The following is a 19309-nucleotide window of genomic DNA, read 5'->3' as shown; positions in this document are numbered from 1 at the left end:
TGGGTTTGTCTCTGTGTCTTCTATTCTGTTTTGTCAGTCTATGCATCTGTTTTTATGCCAGTATCATGCAGTTTTTGTTCCTATAGTTCTGTAGTACAATTTGAAGTCAAGTATTATAATGTTTCTAGAATTTCTTTTTCGGTTTAAAATTACTGTAGATATTCTGGGTCTTTTATTCTTCCAAATGAATTTTAGGACTGTTATTTTTTTTCTAGTTCTATGAAGAATTTCATTGGTATTTTGATGGGGATTGCTTTGAATCTGTATATTACTCTTTTGGTAATGTGACCATCTTAATAATATTAATTCTGCCTATCCATGAACATGGGAGGTACTTCTGTCTTATAGTGTCTTCTTCAGTTTCTTCCTTCTGCCTTCTATTCTTTTCATTGTAGAGATCTTTCACCTCCTTGGTTAGATTTATTTCCAGGCATTTTATTTTCATTATTGTGAATGGGATTTTTCCCTGATTTTTTTCTTAGTAGATTCATTATTTGTGACTGATATTTTTGTATGTTGATTTTGTAACCTGCTACTTTGCTGAATTTGTTTATTACTGTCGTAGTCTTCTGATGGAGTATTTTGGATCTTCTAAGCATAGGATTATATCATGTGGAAACAGTAACATTGACTTTTTCCTTTCCTATTTTTATTCCTTTTATGTCCTCTCTTGCCTAATTGCTCTGGCTAGATTTCTAGCACTATATTAAATAGGAGTAGTGAGAGTGGACATGCTTGTCTTGTTCCAGGTTTTAGGAACAAGGAAGGGATTTTGGTTTTTCCCTATTCACTTTGATGTTGGCTTTGTTTTATTCATATATAATCTTTATGATGTTGAGGTAGGTTCCTTCTATTTCTAGTTTTTCAGTATTTTTATCATGATGGGTGCTGGCTTTTGTCAAAGGTTTTCTCTGAATCTGTTCAGATGACCATGTGATTTTTATCCCTTATTTTACTTATGTGGTGAATTACATTTATTGATTTGCAAATGTTAAACCATCCTTGTGATCCTTGAGGGAAACCAACTTGGTCATGATGTACAGTCTTCTTATTATGTTGTTGAATATGATTTGCTGTTATCTTATTAAGAATTTTTACATCAGGGATATTGGTTTGCAGTTTTCTTTCCTTGATGTACACTTATCTGGTTTTGATATTATGGTCATACTGGCTTCATAGAATGAATTTGGAATCGTTCTATCCCTTTCTATTTCAAGGAATAATTCGAGAAGCATTGGCATTAGTTTCTCTCTAAAGGTCTGATAGAACTCAGCTGGAAGTCATTTGTTCCTGGGTTTTTCTTTGTTGAAGGCATTTTATTCTTTTTATTATGCTTCTATCAATTGCTTGCTATTGGTTGGTTTGGGTTTTATTTTATTTTTTCTATCTTTCATTTTGTATCAGCTTATTTTAGGTATACCTAATATTAAGGTTCATTTTGATATAATTGTACAAGCATGAAATATAATTTGCTCTAATTCAGTCCCTAATACTTCCCCTTCCCTGCCCTCCTCCCTTCCCCTATTCCTTTCCTCTACTCTACTGATCTTTCTTCATTTATAGATTTTTAAAAATTTAGTGTCCTGTAGATATGCACACAGGTGAGATTAACAGTGATGTACTCCTGTATGTACATAGGACACTCTGTTCAGATTCATTCAATCTTTCTTCCATCCCTCCTCCCTCCTGCTCGGTCCCCTTTCTCTACTCCACTGATATCTCGTCTATTTTCTTGGAATCTGCCCCCCTGCAATTTTTTTCATTCTCCCTTTCATTCTTTAATTTTATTTTGATCTAGCTTCTGCATATCAGAGAAAACATTGACTTTCTGTGTTTGACCTAATTTTCTTAGCATGATGGTTTCCAGTCCCTCATTTCCTGACAAATTCCATAATTTCATATTTATTTATTTATCACTGAGTAGTACCCCATTGTGTATTTATACCACATTTTCTTTATTCATCTGTTGAAGGGCACCGAGATTGGTTCCTTAGCTTGGTTATTGTGAATTGTGCTTCTATAAAGATTGGTGTGACTGCATCTCTGTAGTATGCTAATTTTAGAACTTTGAATACATACCAAGGAGAGGGATAGCTGGGACATGTGTTAGTTACAGTCCTAGTTTTTAAGTAATTATAAGTAATTATCTATACTGATTTATAGTTCCACCAAAAATGTATGAATGTACTTTGCCCCCCACATCCTCATCGACCTTTTTTTTTTTTTTTTTTTTTGCAGTGCTGGGGATTGAACCCAGGGCCTTGTGCTTGCAAGGCAAGCACTCTACCAACTGAGCTATCTCCCCAACCCCCCTCATCGACCTTTATTAGTGTTGCATTTTTTGACAATTGCTATTCTGACTGGAGTGAGATAAAATCTCAGTGTAGTTTTGATTTGTATTTCTCTGATTGCTAGGGTTGTTGAACATTTTTTCATATATTTACCAACCATTTGTATTTCCTCTCTTGAGAAGTGTCTGTTTAGTTCTTTTGCCCATTCACAATAACCTTAACACTATGAAAAGAAAAATCTTGGAAGTTAATCTAATGAAGTAGATGAAAACCCTCTGCAGTGAAAACCATAGGACAATGAGGAAAGAAATTGAAAAAGAACTTAAAAGGTGGAAAGACCTCCCATGTTTTTGGATAGGCAGAATTAATATTGTCAAAATGGCCATAGTACCAAAAATATTACATATTCAATGCAATCCCCATCAAAACACCAGTGACATTCATCATAGAACTAGAAAAAAATCTGTTCTAAAATTCATTTGGAGGAATAGGAGACTCAGAATAGCCAAAATAATTCTGAACAAGAAGAACAATGTTGGAGGCATCACAATATCTGATCTCAAATTATAGTACAGAGCTATAGGAACAGAAACATCATGGGATTGACACCAAAACAGACATGAAGACCAATGAAATAGAACATAAAGTCATACAATACTCAACAAAGTTGACAAAACAGACACTGGAGAAAAGATAGCCTTTTTAATGAATGGTGTTGAGAAAACTGGAAAGCCGTATGTAGAAGAATGAAACTTGATCCCTCTCACTCAAAGTCAATTGAAAGTCTATCAAAGACCTAGGAATTATATTAAAATCTCTGCAACTGCTAGAAGAAAATATAGGTTCAACATTTCAACATATTGGCACAGATATCAACTTCCTTAACAAGACTACTAAAGTGCAAGAAATAAAACCAAGAATCCATAAATGGAATGGCATCAAATTAAAAAGCTTCTTAAAAGCAAAGGAAGAGCTTAAAAAGAGCCTACAGAATGAGAGAAAATTTCTGCCACCTGCTCCTTATACAGGGGATTAATGTTGAAACTATATACAGAACTCAAAAAACTTAATGCCAAAAACCCAAATAACCCAATTAATAAATGGGAAAAAGAACTAAACTATTTAGATTTTCTATGTCCGCTTGATTTGATTTTGAAAAGTGTCATGTGTCTAGAAATGTACACATTTCTTCTAAGTTTTAATTTATTGGAGTGTAAGATTTCAAAAGAATTCCTAAAGGTTCACTGAATTTCTGATATGTGTATAGTGACTTATTTTTCAACTTTAATTTTATAAATTTAAATCTTCTCTTTTTTATTTGGTTAGTTTGGCTAAGGGTTTATCAATCTTTTTATCTTTTCAAAGAAACAACTGTTTCATTAATTCTTTGTATTGTTTTAATTCTCTATTTCATTGATTTTGGCTTATTTTATTTATTTCCTTCTTTCTAACAGTTTTGGCATGGATTTGTTCTTGTTTTTCAACATTCTTGAAAGCACAATCAATAGGTTGTTTATCTGGGATTTTTCTGATCTTATGTAGGCACTCATAGCTCTATAAACTTTCCTTTTAAAACTGATTTCATAGAGCCCTAGAGGTTCTGGTATTTGTACAGTTATTCTTGTTTGATTTTAAGAATTTTTAAATTTCTCTCCTGATTTCTTCTGCCATCTATTCACCATTCAAAAGGTTATTATGCAATCTCCATGTGTTTATATATTTTCTGTAGTTTTTTTGTGTGTATTCATTTCTAATTTCATTTTATTATGATCAATATGCAAGGGATTTTATATATATATATATATGTATTTTTTAATATTTGATAAGAGTTGTTTTGTGGCCTAAAATATGATCTGTTTTGGTAACTTTCTATAAGTAGGTGAGAAAAAAAGTGAATCAGGCTGTTGTTGGATGAAATATTCTATAGATATCTAACCAGTTCATTTGATTTATAATATTTTTTGAAGTCTGAAGAGTCTTTAGTGAGTTTATATTTGAGCGTCCTTTCTATTGGTGAGACATGTAGATATCTCCCTGTAGTATTGTACTGCAGTATAATCTGAGTCTTCATGCCAAGTAGTCTCTATTTTATGTAATTAGGAACACTCATATTTGGGGCATGAATATTTATTGTTGCTATATCTTGTTGGTTTGTTCCCTTTTCCAGTATGAAGTGACCATTTTTGGCTCTTCTGATTAATTTTGACTTGAAGTTGATTTTGTCAGATGTCATAGTAGCTACTCCTGCTTGTCTTCAGATTCCATTTACATGGTGTTATCAATTTCCATTTTTTCACTTTCAACCTATGGCTGTCTTTACTTGTAAGGTGAGTCTCTTTCAAACAATGTAAAGTCTTGTTTTGTAATCCATTCTGCCAGCCTATGTCTTTTAATTGGAGAATTAGACCACTTACATTCAGTGTTATTATAGACAGGTGTTTATTAATTCCTGCCCTTTGGATGTATTTCTAATGTTTAATTTGGTCCAGTTTCTTATTTATTTATCTGTTCTTCAAATGAGATTTGTTCAGTTGTGAACTCTATAGTTTGGTTTTGATTTCTTCTCCATGTATTATTTCTTTAAATATTTTCTTTGCTCCTGATTTTAAACGTAGCATCTTGTGAAGGTATGAGTCACTATCAAGGTGAGACTGTGTGACAGTCAGTGTGGAGTGCTGTGCAGTGGTTCACATCTAATGAAAGCTCTAGAGAACTCATAGTGCTGTGTTTCAAAACAGATAGTTGTAATAATGCCTTGAAACAAAATGAAAGCTGATTACCAGAAGACAGCTGTGGTAATGCTCTTAAACATAAAATGAAAGCTGATTACCAGGTGGATGGTTGGATTTGGTTGTTGTTAGTGATGGTGGGAACCAGACACATAGTCTATTAAAGTCCCTTAGCAAAATGTTCTACCTAATAGCTGAAGATTTAGAGACTGAATATTTCTCTGTAAATCAAATCATGTCTCCTCCACAGACATGCCAGTGGTGTTCTGCTGCAGTGTGAGGAGGGAGCACAGGATGGGTCCAGGCAGTAACCCTGTGAAGGAAAGCCTGTGCTCTGCCCTGCCAGCTCCAGGTGGCTGGTTCTCCTAGGTATTTTCTTGGCAAGTCACTGTTATAGAGTGATAAGGCCAGTGCACTCTACAAGCATTTGGAATCATGTTACCAAACCCTTGCTACAAGCTGCTCTTTTTGAAGAAAGTATTTCAATGTAAATTTGAGCAGTTTCCCACAAAATTAGTAACTTTGATGGCATTAACATGGTGATTCCTGTTGTGATTTTGAGATTCCATTATCCCAGTGCTGTTTTTGGTTAAGACCACAGTCCTTGGAGTTGGGCTGCTATACCTGAGTTCTGCATCCACCTGTGCACCTGTAGTCTCAGGCATCACATATTCCACCAGAGCCTCTGCTTCCTTACTGGAAAACCATGTGGGGTTGAAGAGAAGAAAGCATGTTTTCTGAAGTGTGTAGGATGCTGTTGGACTCTTCAGTACTTAGAAGAGTGTTCAGTATGTTTGTTTCATAAACATGGCCCCCTTCTTTTTCAGAAGTGTATGCTCTTAACTAATTTTTATGCTAGTGACATTTCTTCATTCTGTCTTAACAGGTAGCAATGTTACCATGTTCTGTGTTTAACCGGAGTCAGGATTTGCTTGGTACTGGCATGGGTATATGAGAAGAGCCTTCTGCCTTTACTTTGCCAATAGTTGACTTCATCTTATTCTTGAATCTCACCCAGGGTAGAGGGGAAACCAGTTCATACCCAGTCTCTGGTTCTAATTGTTCAATCTGATGATGGAAACTGCCCCAGCAGAGATGATTCCTTTCTAGGAAAAGCAAAATGTCCCCTAGCAGGCACCTGACTCCCTGGTGGGCGTCTGACTGGTGGAGGGCAGCAGAGCTTGCTCACGTGCATCTCATGGCACTCACCTTCACATCGTCTTCCTGGAGTTCCTCCCCTATCTCCAGCTACTTACTGTGGCTCACAGGAGCCTCCTGTTAAACTCTCAGGGATTTGATGAGTCAGTTGTGAAACAGTTAAAAATGCCTGTATTAAAAAATCAAATGCTTTGAACTTACGATGCAGTAGATTGTATTGAAAACAGGTGATAGGCATTCCCTTCCCGCATGCTTGGTGTTCTCCTTGACCATGAACATTCCTCCGCCATGCCCTTCTTCCTGTTTGGTGGATTGTCCCCTCTTCCTTCAAGAGGATAATGCTGAATTTGCGTTGCTTATTTCTACACTTGAATTCAACATTTACTAATGGGAGGGTTGGAGAGAAGTTGGAGCACACCTTCAATGTGGATTCTATGAAGTGTTACTGTAGGGCTTCATCACCTGCAGTAATATTCCTAGTGGAAATTATCCAGGGATCCTGACATGAGCCAGGAGGTATGCTGAGCATGCTCCATGGGCTGGCTCACTGACTCCGCTCAGTAACCTCAGGACCTGAGAGTCCAGTGACTGTCCACAGTTCTACAGGTAGGAAACTGAGGCACAAAGTTCAGTAGCTTCTCAGTGTGCTTCCCAGGCATCTGTTTACCCCACCCCACACACACAAAGAGCATGTCACTGACCCCTGGGGCATGTAGCCCGCCTTGTGCCTGCTTAGCAGACTCTGCACAACTGCGTTTCACTAACCTCATAGCAAGGAATCTACCTCAGGCTGCATTTGTAGCTGGAGCGCATTTGTGCAAGGGCGTCATAGTGTGTAAGGTACTGTGAGAATCATAGTACAGGATGAAAGTTTTCATTTGCTAAAAGAATAAACAATGGGGTGAAAGGGCTTTTACCTTCTGAGGAAGCCTTTGGCCAACATAAGCAATGGCGTTTCTGTGGTTCTGTGTGGGGTGATAGACCTCAGGGTCACGCAGGGAGGGGGCAAGTGCATGGTTTGATTCTGTCCATGTGACGCAGTGTGGGGAGAGGCAGAGGAAGGGAGGAAAGCCTTCTCCTACTACAGGCAGGATAGTCCCGAGGAGCACAGTGAAGCCCGCGAGCCAGGGCCTCACTCCCAACTCTTCTAGCCAGTGAGCACATGAAAACCCAGTGAGCACAGGAACGGGCCACACAGTGGCAGGTGACAGTCAGTCCTATAGGTCTGCCACCTTTGAAAAATACTCTGAACCAAACTATCCAATGTTAATAGAATGTTGGTCACAGAAACAAATCCTTGATTGAAGAAAGAGCAGCATGACTTGGCACATGCAAGGAAACAGGCCTGATTCTACTAGGAACCTCTCTGTGGGAGAGGACTGGAGTGGGTAGGCTGTGTGATCAGAGAAGGAACAAAGCCTTGGTCTCGGCCACAGCAGGAGGTGTGTGACTTCTTGTGCAAACGAGATTTGGACTGAGATTGTGTGCAGTTCTTCCATAAAGGGAGTAACTGATGATTTAATTGTACTTTTTTGTAAAAAATGCATTAATGCCATCTTATTAAGACAATGATCCTGCTACTAACAGTGGAAGCTAGCATTCACCTTGGGGACCCGCCGGGCCTTCCCCGGGTCTGCCTCAGGACCACTGTGTACCGTGGAGGACGCAGCACTGCTGATCCGCTGCCCTGCGGCATCCCTGTGCTAGGGAATTCACCTCCGCAGTTCAGATGGGAACTGAGGCGCCTTTCAGCTGAGCTTATTTTGATCTGTGTGACGTCACTGTTAAAGTCTGTGACTTTCTCCCACAGTGCTTTGTGAGCATGGCGGAGACATGCCAGAGGCTGATGGCACAAGTGGACATTCAGGGTGCAGAATGTCAACTTGGATGCTTTCAAACCAAGAGGCCCTGACAGGTTTATCAAGCAAAGGTTCAATGGACTAACGTCCACATGAGCCCAGTGCAGCAATTGCTTGTATTGATTTTGGTTCTCTGAAGGGTGCGCAAGCGTGACCTTGAGTCGGCTCGCTGAGAGGATCCGTTGCATGGCCTTAGCTGGTGGTAGCACCAAGACGAGTGATGGCTGGGAGGAGAGACCTACCGGTTGTAACTGAACCAAACAGAAGCCGGTGGTGCTCTGTGCTTCTCCCTTGGCTTCAGCTGCTCTGGTCTCGGAGGTTAATGAAGCGCCGCGGTTGGTGGTTCGGGTGTGAAACAGATTTGCCTCAACTCCATTCTCCTCTCTCGTTTTTCAGTGCTCCGGCTCCTGAAGGAGGGGGCGGATCCGCACACTCTCGTCTCCTCAGGAGGGTCCTTGCTCCATCTGGTAAGAACTGTGACGATGAGAAGAAATAAAGGGCGAGTGTTCACTACTGCCCACCCGATGCACAGGTCTCCTTGCTCATTGAACACTATTCAATTGTGAAAACACTTCCTTTCCACACAGACACTCTAAGCACACTTTTTAGAGATTATTTACAAACTTCAAGCAGAAATAATAAGTGCAGCTCATCATCCGGCCTGTCTATTGGAAGCCCGTGTCTACCAAGGCAGGAATATTTCTTCACATGCCAGCAGACTGTGATAGAGGGTCCCGCCTTCGCCAGCTGTGGGCTCCGTCATCACAGGGCTGCCAACCTCTACTGTCCTTTGGAGTCACCTGGGAGCTGCAGAAACCTAACACCTGACTTCCAGCCTGACTTCCCACCCCAAAGATCCCCACTGGCTTTTCTGGGTTGTAGCTTGACCACTGGGAGTTTGGTCTCTCCAGGTGATCCCAATCTATAGCCATGATTGAGGAAAACCGCAGAGAGAAACTCTCCTACGGAAGGTGCAGGGACCTAGAAAGCAGCTGATTGTGGTCAGTCAGCAGTCAGAATGCAGGTAGGAGGTGATTTGCGGAAGAGTGTAGGTGGCTTCTCACCAGCTCTGGAGGAAATGCAGGGAGGTGAGAGGCGACCTCTTCCTTCCCTGGAGGCTCTGTTCACCACGCTCTGGCTGGAGCCGTCTACAGATAAGGGCCTCTTGGCCAGCGTCCCCAGTGTGTTGGCACCAGGTCCGGTCCTCTTGTGTTTGCTGTCCAGTGAGAGGTGGGTCTTCTCCATGAATGAGCCTGGAGAAGTGACTGCTGACAGGACCAGAGAAGGGGCGACAGGGAGAGGAGGTGAGGGGGACCAGGGAAGGGCTGTCAGTGGGCCACAGGGAGAGGAGGTGAGGGGGACCAGGGAAGGGCTGTCTGGGCGACAGGGAGAGGAGGTGAGGGGGACCAGGGAAGGGCTGTCAGTGGGCGACAGGGAGAGGAGATGAGGGGGACCAGGGAAGGGCTGTCTGTGGGCCACAGGGAGAGGAGGTGAGGGGGACCAGGGAAGGGCTGTCAGTGGGCCACAGGGAGAGGAGGTGAGGGGGACCAGGGAAGGGCTGTCAGTGGGCCACAGGGAGAGGAGGCGAGGGGGACCAGGGAAGGGCTGTCAGTGGGCGACAGGGAGAGGAGGCGAGGGGCACCAGGGAAGGGCTGTCAGTGGGCCACAGGGAGAGGAGGCGAGGGGGACCAGGGAAGGGCTGTCTGTGGGCCACAGGGAGAGGAGGCGAGGGGGACCAGGGAAGGGCTGTCAGTGGGCGACAGGGAGAGGAGGCGAGGGGCACCAGGGAAGGGCTGTCAGTGGGCCACAGGGAGAGGAGGTGAGGGGGACCAGGGAAGGGCTGTCAGTGGGCCACAGGGAGAGGAGGCGAGGGGGACCAGGGAAGGGCTGTCAGTGGGCGACAGGGAGAGGAGGCGAGGGGCACCAGGGAAGGGCTGTCAGTGGGCCACAGGGAGAGGAGGCGAGGGGGACCAGGGAAGGGCTGTCTGTGGGCCACAGGGAGAGGAGGTGAGGGGGACCAGGGAAGGGCTGTCTGGGCGACAGGGAGAGGAGGTGAGGGGGACCAGGGAAGGGCTGTCAGTGGGCCACAGGGAGAGGAGGCGAGGGGGACCAGGGAAGGGCTGTCTGTGGGCCACAGGGAGAGGAGGAATGGCAGCAGGGCCTGTTGAGTGTTGAATGGATCTCACTTCTCTGTAGCACATACACCTCTGTCTACAAACCAAACCATCATCAGTGGTTTTCTTTATTTTTTAAGTAGAGCCAGAAAGCCACCATCTCTCATCACCGGCAGCCACCACCCTGAACCAGGGTCTCTTCCTCGGTCATCGGCCTCCTCTCTGGTCTCCCATCTTTCCCTCCTGGACTCCCAGCTCCACATGGCAGCTGGGTCATCACTCTTCTTCCCACAATGCCCCAGGAGCTCCCTTCTCACTCAGCAAAATCCCAAGTCCGGCCTGTGGTCACACTGCTCTGTCCCCAAGTCCCTGCACTCAGCTCCCATGCTCCTGCTCCCTGCTTCCCCCACCCTGGCCACTTGCTGCTCCTCAGCCCACGGGGTGCAGGTCCTGTTCTGTGACCAGGTTACCTTTGCTCAGATGCACACTTGCTGTGGCTCTGCCCCCGCGCCTCCCCCAGGGGTGGCCCTGGCTTACCCACAGGGTGCTCACTGGGATCAGCTCCGTAACACCCAGTGCACGCCTGGCATGCACCGTGGCTGGGGGATCATTGAGCGGATGGTTGACGTCTGGCTTGGGGCCATTATTGGGGTGAGAAGTTTCCAGACCTGTGTTTTGTGCTCATACTGAGCTTGGTTTTGTGAGGGAGACAGAATCTCAATGATGGCAGCAGATGGGAAGAGGGCCGATGAGGGGCACGCACAGGGGACCCCGGGAGTGCCCTGTATCCAGGCCTCTCTGCAGGTCCTGCCCAAGGACTTCGCTCTCATGGCTGGCCCTTACTCTCTGCCAGACGCGGTCAGACGCGGCTCCAGCACTGCGCCCGGCCGTCTCAGGCCTTGGTTCCATCGTGTGCTGGTGGCAGGCGCGTGGTGAAGGCCCAGGATGTGAGCAGCACTCTGACTGAGGAGGTGGTTCATTGAGGCCCAGGTTACAGCCCCGAGATTCAGAAATGCAGAGCCAGAGCCAGAGCCAGAAGGAAACGGAAATGGGAAGACAAGGCCAGAAGGAGGGAGCAAGCGACCACCGCGCCTGAGCTGTGAGACCCGGTGGCAGAGAGGACCATGTGGAGGACTCAGCAGTGGCCATGCAGGGAGCTGGGCTTGGGGCTGCAGCCTCTGCTCCTGCGGTGACGGAGCAAATAAAAACAAGTGAACAATGGCAGGGTGCCAGAGGGACACAATTGCAGGTTTCAGAAAGCCGCGGGGCTGAAGAAGGCAATTTAGCCATCCAGAGTGTCAGGCGTGGGTGGCCTGGGTGGCAGGGCGAGCCCCCTGCGGGTATCCACATGCTGCTCCTCAGGCTGAAGCCCTAATTACAGGGCTTCCAGTGCCGCCCTGGAGCAGAGGCAGGAGAGCTGCAGAATGAGGCCCCGCCCGGTGGTGCTCAGCCCCTACCGTATTCTAGGTACAGACGTTTGTAAGACATTCTCTTAGAAGTGCCAGGAAACCTTTATTTTGGGAACTCAAAATCCCCACGGGATCCGATTTTGATATTTGAGAAGCAGATTTTAACATATTTAGTCATGCAATATCTTTACTTAAACTTCTGTTTAACACATTTTCCGCAAATACACTTGGCTGGGTCTGTTTACCTACCTGTGATTAGCTGCTTCCCATGACACACAGGACAGGTATCAAGAACTGTATGCTAGAAGGGACGGTGGCCAACGGAACAGCATCTGCACCCCAGGGCGCGTGTCCCAGAGGACAGCTGGGAAGAAACCTCAATTTAACCCTTGCAAAGAAGTTATGTTCCTGGGAACAGACTTCCACAGGCTGTGCTCAGATGTCCAGAGTTCTGTGTCATCATGTTTAATAACTGAACCGTGAGAATGAGCCCCAGTGGCAAAGAGAAGGACAGTGACATGCAGACCTCTTCGGTCTTTGTGGTAACAGGCTCTGATTGCAGTTGAGCCCAAGTGATGTGCTTTAAAAATAAGAAATGCACTTCCTTCTGAGTGAATTCTAGTTTTACAAAAAGATGGCATTTAAGCAGAATTCCTGCAGATGCTAAAAATATGGAGCTATAGTAGATAAGAAAATATGTCCAAGACATCAGTACATGCCAAAGCAGGCTAAAGAATGCAAAACTAGTGTTTGCAGCACAATCAGATAGATGCCACAGATAGATAGGTAGGTAATACACAGGTGACAGACGGGTAGGTGGGCAGATAATCCTTTACCACAGCAGAGATACCTGAGGGAGAGAAAAGGTTTTCAAAGTGACCTGGGTCGGAAAAAAATGAAATCTTTCAATTTTTACTGTTTTCCATTACATACTGCTTGGGCATTTCAAGTAAGTATGTTTCATGTAGTAACAGAAACTAATAAATAAGACTTATGATGAGACATTTAAATTTTAAGTACTTTAGTAATTTTGCTCTTAAAAGAAAATCTGTTGCTCTGCAGTGGGCTGCTCTTTGGGCTTCACTGGAAGTTTCTGTCAAGTCTGGTGTTGTGAGAAGCAGAGATAAGTAGGAGCTTCCTGCAGCAGAGGCGGTAAAACAGCTTTTCTGCTCAGAATTGAGCAGAAAATATTGTGCTTTGCTTTGCTGTTCCAAAAGGAAAAGGGCAAAATCTGCAAGGGTAAATTCTAGCAAGGATTTCCAGCATAGCAGAAGAGAACGTGCCCTCTCCTGGGTCTGTCCTGCAGGTTCCCAGGGCTCTGGCAGAGGGCCACACAGCACATGCACAGGAAGCCAAGGGGCAAGGGAGGGTGCTGGTGGGAGGAGAAAGGTGGACCTCAGTGAAAGGGGACAGCAGCCTGGTGTCTGCTACAGCCAGTGGCAGCCAACAGGACGGCAGGTGACGATGGAGAGAGAGGGACTCTTCCCCTTGTCCCAGGGATGATGTAATTTAAGATGCAAGTTCCTAGCTGGACTTTCCTTGTTATAATCAGCATCTGTTTGGTCTCTGAAAACGCAAGTGTCTCTGATTGTCAAGTGCACAGTCCAGGCTTTTAGATTAGCCCAGCATCCCAGTAAATCCTGGGTGAGAATCATAACTACACGGTGGGTCTGCTTTTTTATGACCACCTGCATGCATGACTTGGGAGCAAAAGAAGAGCAAATTGCAATGCTTCTTGCCCAGCTAGTCAGAAACCAAAGGAGGTGTGTGTTTTTCTGAGGGAATACGCTGCTCGGTGGGCTCCCTGAACATCAGATGACAAAAGAAGGCCCTTCTGAGCTAGACGGCGTTCAGTTTTGCTTTCCTTGTGTACCTCATTCAGCATCAGGACCCTTGTTTGGCGGGATGAAGGCAGAGGAGCAAGGCATCTTCTGCAGACTTCCTCTGGGACTCTGGCCACATTCAAGGACGCTTGAGCACAGCAGGCTGGAAGCACAGGTGCAGAGCCTCGCGTAGAAGGAAGTGGGGAACCAGTGCAGTTTACCTGCAGCGTCGGTGCCACGCCCACTCGGAGGACCTTCCGTGACAACTCTAGGGATGTCTGACACCTCGGGTGCCAGGATACCTCTCATTCCACAAATGCTGTTTCCGTTTCTCTCTATTGTTCCTTTCTTCTCCTCTGTTGGGTGCCCCACTGCTGTGGTCCAGCAGCCGGCTGGGCTTCCCCGTCGCCGCTGTCTGCACTGCATGCCCCCGTGCCAGCTGTGGGCTCACAGGTGGCACCCGCTTCCCACCTCTAGCCCCTAGCTCAGCTGGACGCTGGGCCCCAGGGCAGCCCTCAGGGGACAGGCTTTATTGATGACCCATGCAGCCACATCGTTCAAGGCCTCTTGACCCTACAAAGCTAACTCCCGTTCCTGTATTTTTGAGGTACACATACACCCATTTAGTCTCATGTAAATTAATCTTCAGTAACGTTTAAGTTAAAGCTCAATTTGCTTTTTAACTGGTATATAAAACATAAACACTGTACACTCACGTAGAGGACCCTGTGATGTTTCGACCCAGGCAGGCAGTGTGGAGTGTTTGACTCGGGCTCAGCGTGTCGTCTGCCAAACGTTCCTTAATGGCAGGAACATTCCGAATCCTTTCTTCAGGCTCTTCTTTGTTCTCGCGCTTGATCGGTTCCTGTCAGCTGCTCTCCTCCACTGTGACTCACGGAGTGTTGTAGTTGCTTTCCGACACTACGGCAAGGTGCCTGAGGCTAGACAATGTGCAAATCAGAGGTTTATTTAGCTCACAGTTCTGGAAGCTGAAGGTACAAGATGAGTGAGCCCCCAGTTCACTCACTCCCCCGGCCACTTGGGGTGGCCTCTTTGGCTGTCACACTGGGTGGATGGCATCATGGCAGGAAGGTGTAAGAGGGAGCAATCGCTGGCAAGGTCAGAGGCCGGAGAGTGGGAAGGGGTGGGAATGTCCTGCAGATCACCCTCGTGGACTACCTGGGGTCCACTAGGACCTCTGCAATCCCTTCTGAGGGCAGTGCTTCTAGTGCACTAACCACTTCCCACTAGGTGCTGCCTCTGGAGGGCCACCACCTCAACACCTCCAACACATAAACCCTTGGGGGACAGACCACCTGCAGAGCTGGGCAGCTATGCGTGCCCCCTACACCATGCAGAGCTCTTCTTGGGGGCACTGTCGTCCACCTCTACAGACACGCTGTCAAGCACAGTGCCTGGAGAAGGGTCACCTAGTAAAATCTCAACAATTGGAAATAAACTCCGTGCTGACGGGAGAGCGTTTCCATTCACGTGACAGGACTTGTTAGGGCTTCAAATTCCTGGACATGCATAAGAAGGGCGTTGGAGTCTCTCGAGTGAGCTTCTGATTCAACTGCCTGGAAGCTCTGGCTGTTGGGGGCGTCTGTGGAAATAATAAATATTATCAACTCAGTGTGTTCTGGATAGTTTGCCCATGGGAGGAGGGTTTGGAGGATAGTATGTGCTAGAGAAAAGATATGTGAGAAGCAAAAATGATGAGTGCCTTAATGGCAGTTTATCCTTTATTTCTTCTTTGAAAAGAATTTTTTTGTTTGTCACCTTACATTTCTGTGGATTTTGTGGTGAACGTATTCAAATCGCTCCAAGTGTTTGGAGATGTGTAATGCATTATTGTTAACTACCTTCACCCTGCCATGCCACGGAATACCAGCACCTCGTCCTCCTACCAGGTAATGACGTCACGCTCACCGATTGACAGCCCACGACTCCAGCTCAGCTCTGAGATGGACGGCATCTGGTGCCTCTTCCAAGCACGATCTATGCCTATTTCACTTCACGTAATGATCCCCTAGTGGATGCAGGGGCAGAGAAGAGGAGGTGTGTTCACAAGCACAAGGGAGAGAGGTGGCCGTGCTGGTGGTGTGGAAAGCGGCAGGATGTGTGGACGTTGCACAGTGGTGGCATAGTGTGGGGGGATCTCAACAGGATCAAGTTCATTTTGCTACTGGTATTTTCTCTCTCCTCTCTCGGCAATTTTTTGAGCTACTGAGAACCCATAACCACAGAGCACGATACTGGACGGCTGATTCGAACGGATTGTGCCACTCTGTGACCCCCTCCAGCAGAGGCCACCAGAAGGTTTGGAGGCACCCAGCTCTTTGTTGGTACTAGAGCTGCGCCTGGCACTGACACTCAGTGTCCAACCCCTAGGGAGTTGGATATTGTCCAGTTCTCTCTCCTGTGCCACAGGGACTCTGGGGTCAATGCAGAGAAGACAAAGATTTCAGCAAAAGGAAATAGGTAGACATTGAGGAAGTTGATGTTACGGTAGATCCAACACTTGTTTTAAAAAATTGGCAAAAAATACCTTTCATGCGTGAATCATGAACTTTAATATGGGAGCTCTAAGTATTTCTGTTAATTTTTTTTTCTAAAAGATTTCAGGGTTATTGAACTAAAAGAACTAAGGTGTTCAAATTAACTCTTCTGCCTCACCGAGGAAAAAGACATGTTTTAACTTTAAAATTGCCTTTATCTCTGGTTTCCATGATTCTCCATCCTTTCAGCTGACTTGATAGTGGGGACTGTACTGATTTGCACACTGAGAACCATTATGTCGCTTAGAAACAAATAGAACAAAGAGGAGGTGGTGGCAGAGAATGCAGGCGAGACTCCAGGGTCAGGTGTGAGCTGCCACTTGCTGCCTCACATCCTCCCTCCACTGCCCCTGGCGGAAGGAGAAGTCTATCCTGCTGTCCTCGCGTCTGTGATAGGATGAAGAATGGGATACTGGGTTCTAAATTGGGATACTAGAACTCAGTATTTCAGAGTGGAGCTGATTTTGTGGGCAGCAGGTGCAGAGGAGCAGGTGAGGACCAGCAGGGGCACAGGGGGACATCACGGCCCTTCTGCAGGATGAATTATCCAGGGCTGTGGGTCACATCAGTAGATGGTATTCAGATTGGAGAGAGGGCTGTTGCTGTGGTCCCCAAGACCCACAGGAAGGCTGAGAGTGGCCGGCATGGGAGCAGAGGGTGCTCCAGAGGACAGGGCTAGGCTGAGAAAGAAGCACACGTGGAGAATCAATGATTCTAGAAGGATCAACAATAGGTTCAGATGATATAGAAGTTTTAGCAGGGCTGAGCGGGAGAATAATACAAGAATAATATTTTACTTTCACTGGTGGAGGACCCAGGCACTATGTCATTTCCAGTGGGGTGGCCTGCACATTTCTAGATGAGGAGAGCTGACTTAAAATGAATTGAGTTCCAGAGTTTCAGAAGAAAGAAGGCTGGTATGTAGACAAGAGGTGAGCAGGTCAGAGATTGGCAGTGAGGGCAGGCTGCTTGTTGTCCACGTGGCCTCCACAAGCAAGTGTGGGGGAGAGGACAGCAGCCTGGTTCAGGGCCTGTGGTGCAGGGAGTCCCAGGGTCTTAGGACAGCAGCCTGGTTCAGGGCGTGTGCAGGGAGTCCCAGGGTCCTAGGACAGCAGCCTGGTTCAGGGCCTGTGGTACAGGGAGTCCCAGGGTCCTAGAATAGCAGCCTGGTTCAAGGCCTGTGCAGGGAGTCCCAGGGTCCTAGGACAGCAGCCTGGTTCAGGGCGTGTGCAGGGAGTCCCAGGGTCCTAGGACAGCAGCCTGGTTCAGGGCGTGTGCAGGGAGTCCCAGGGTCCTAGGACAGCAGCCTGGTTCAGGGCCTGTGGTGCAGGGAGTCCCAGGGTCCTAGGACAGCAGCCTGGTTCAGGGCCTGTGGTGCAGGGAGTCCCAGGGTCCTAGAATAGCAGCCTGGTTCAAGGCCTGTGCAGGGAGTCCCAGGGTCCTAGGACAGCAGCCTGGTTCAGGGCGTGTGCAGGGAGTCCCAGGGTCCTAGGACAGCAGCCTGGTTCAGGGCCTGTGGTGCAGGGAGTCCCAGGGTCCTAGAATAGCAGCCTGGTTCAGGGCCTGTGGGTAGGGAGTCCCAGGGTCCTAGGACAGCAGCCTAGTTCAGGGCCTGTGGGTAGGGAGTCCCAGGGTCCTAGGACAGCAGCCTGGTTCAGGGCCTGTGGTGCAGGGAGTTCCAGGGTCCTAGAATAGAAGCCTGGTTCAGGGCCTGTGGTGCAGGGAGACCCAGGGTCCTAGGACAGCAGCCTGGTTCAGGGCCTGTGGTGCAGGGAGTCCCAGGATCCTAGAATAGCAGCCTGGTTCAAGACCTGTGCAGGGATACCAGGGTCCTAGGACAGCAGCCTGGTTCAAGACCTGTGCAGGGATACCAGGGTCCTAGGACAGCAGCCTGGTTCAGGACCTGTGGGTAGGGAGTCCCAGGGTCCTAGGACAGCAGCGTGGTTCAGGGCCTGTGGTGCAGGGAGACCCAGGGTCCTAGGACAGCAGCCTGGTTCAGGGCCTGTGGTGCAGGGAGTCCCAGGGTCCTAGGACAGCAGCCTGGTTCAGGGCCTGTGGTGCAGGGAGACCCAGGGTCCTAGGACAGCAGCCTGGTTGAGGGCCTGTGGTGCAGGGAGTCCCAGGGTCCTAGGACAGCAGCCTGGTTCAAGGACTGTGCAGGGAGTCCCAGGGTCCTAGGACAGCAGCCTGGTTCAGGGCCTGTGGTGAAGGAGTCCCAGGGTCCTAGGACAGCAGCCTGGTTCAGGGCCTGTCGGTAGGGAGTCCCAGGGTCCTAGGACAGCAGCCTGGTTCAGGGTGTGTGCAGGGAGTTCCAGGGTCCTAGAATAGCAGCCTGGTTCAGGGCCTGTGGTACAGAGAGTCCCAGGGTCCTAGGACAGCAGCCTGGTTCAGGGCCTGTGGTACAGGGAGTCCCAGGGTCCTAGGACAGCAGCCTGGTTCAGGGCCGGTGGTGCAGGGAGTCCCAGGGTCCTAGGACAGCAGCCTGGTTCAGGGCCTGTGGTGCAGGGAGACCCAGGGTCCTAGGACAGCAGCCTGGTTCAAGGACTGTGCAGGGAGTCCCAGGGTCCTAGGACAGCAGCCTGGTTCAGGGCCTGTGGTGCAGGGAGTCCCAGGATCCTAGAATAGCAGCCTGGTTCAAGGCCTGTGCAGGGAGTACCAGGGTCCTAGGACAGCAGCCTGGTTCAGGACCTGTGGGTAGGGAGTCCCAGGGTCCTAGGACAGCAGCCTGGTTCAGGGCCTGTGGTGCAGGGAGACCCAGGGTCCTAGGAGAGCAGCCTGGTTCAAGGCCGGTGGTGCAGGGAGTCCCAGGGTCCTAGGACAGCAGCCTGGTTCAGGGCCTGTGGTACAGGCAGTCCCAGGGTCCTAGGACAGCAGCCTGGTTCAGGGCCTGTGGTGCAGGGAGTTCCAGGGTCCTAGAATAGCAGCCTGGTTCAGGGCCTGTGGTGCAGGGAGACCCAGGGTCCTAGGACAGCAGCCTGTTTCAGGGCCTGTGGTGCAGGAGGTCCCAGGGTCCTAGGACAGCAGCCTGGTTCAAGGCCTGTGCAGGGATACCAGGGTCCTAGGACAGCAGCCTGGTTCAGGACCTGTGGGTAGGGAGTCCCAGGGTCCTAGGACAGCAGCCTGGTTCAGGGTCGGTGGTGCAGGGAGTCCCAGGGTCCTAGGACAGCAGCCTGGTTCAGGGCCTGTGGTGCAGGGAGTTCCAGGGTCCTAGGACAGCAGCCTGGTTCAGGACCTGTGGGTAGGGAGTCCCAGGGTCCTAGGACAGCAGCCTGGTTCAGGTTCAGTGGTGCAGGGAGACCCAGGGTCCTAGGACAGCAGCCTGGTTCAGGGCCGGTGGTGCAGGGAGTCCCAGGATCCTAGAATAGCAG

The 19309-nt window shown here is 48.0% G+C and overlaps 1 protein-coding gene across 4 annotated transcripts in view; it reads left to right on the top strand.

Moving 5' to 3' along the window:
* Myo16 (myosin XVI) overlaps positions 1-19309 on the top strand; it is a 606187-nt gene that overhangs the window by 193538 nt on the left and 393340 nt on the right. For all 4 annotated transcript variants that reach the window (XM_047554578.1, XM_047554580.1, XM_047554577.1 and 1 more), the window contains exon 3: positions 8434-8504. In XM_047554578.1, coding sequence (XP_047410534.1) covers positions 8434-8504 — 71 coding nt within the window. The remainder of the gene's footprint in view (positions 1-8433; positions 8505-19309) is intronic.

This window comes from Sciurus carolinensis, chromosome 5, assembly GCF_902686445.1.
Source record: "Sciurus carolinensis chromosome 5, mSciCar1.2, whole genome shotgun sequence".
Lineage (NCBI taxonomy): Eukaryota > Metazoa > Chordata > Mammalia > Rodentia > Sciuridae > Sciurus > Sciurus carolinensis.
The sequence above is the reverse complement of the archived record's forward strand: the minus strand, read 5'-3'. Positions and strand labels throughout refer to the sequence as shown.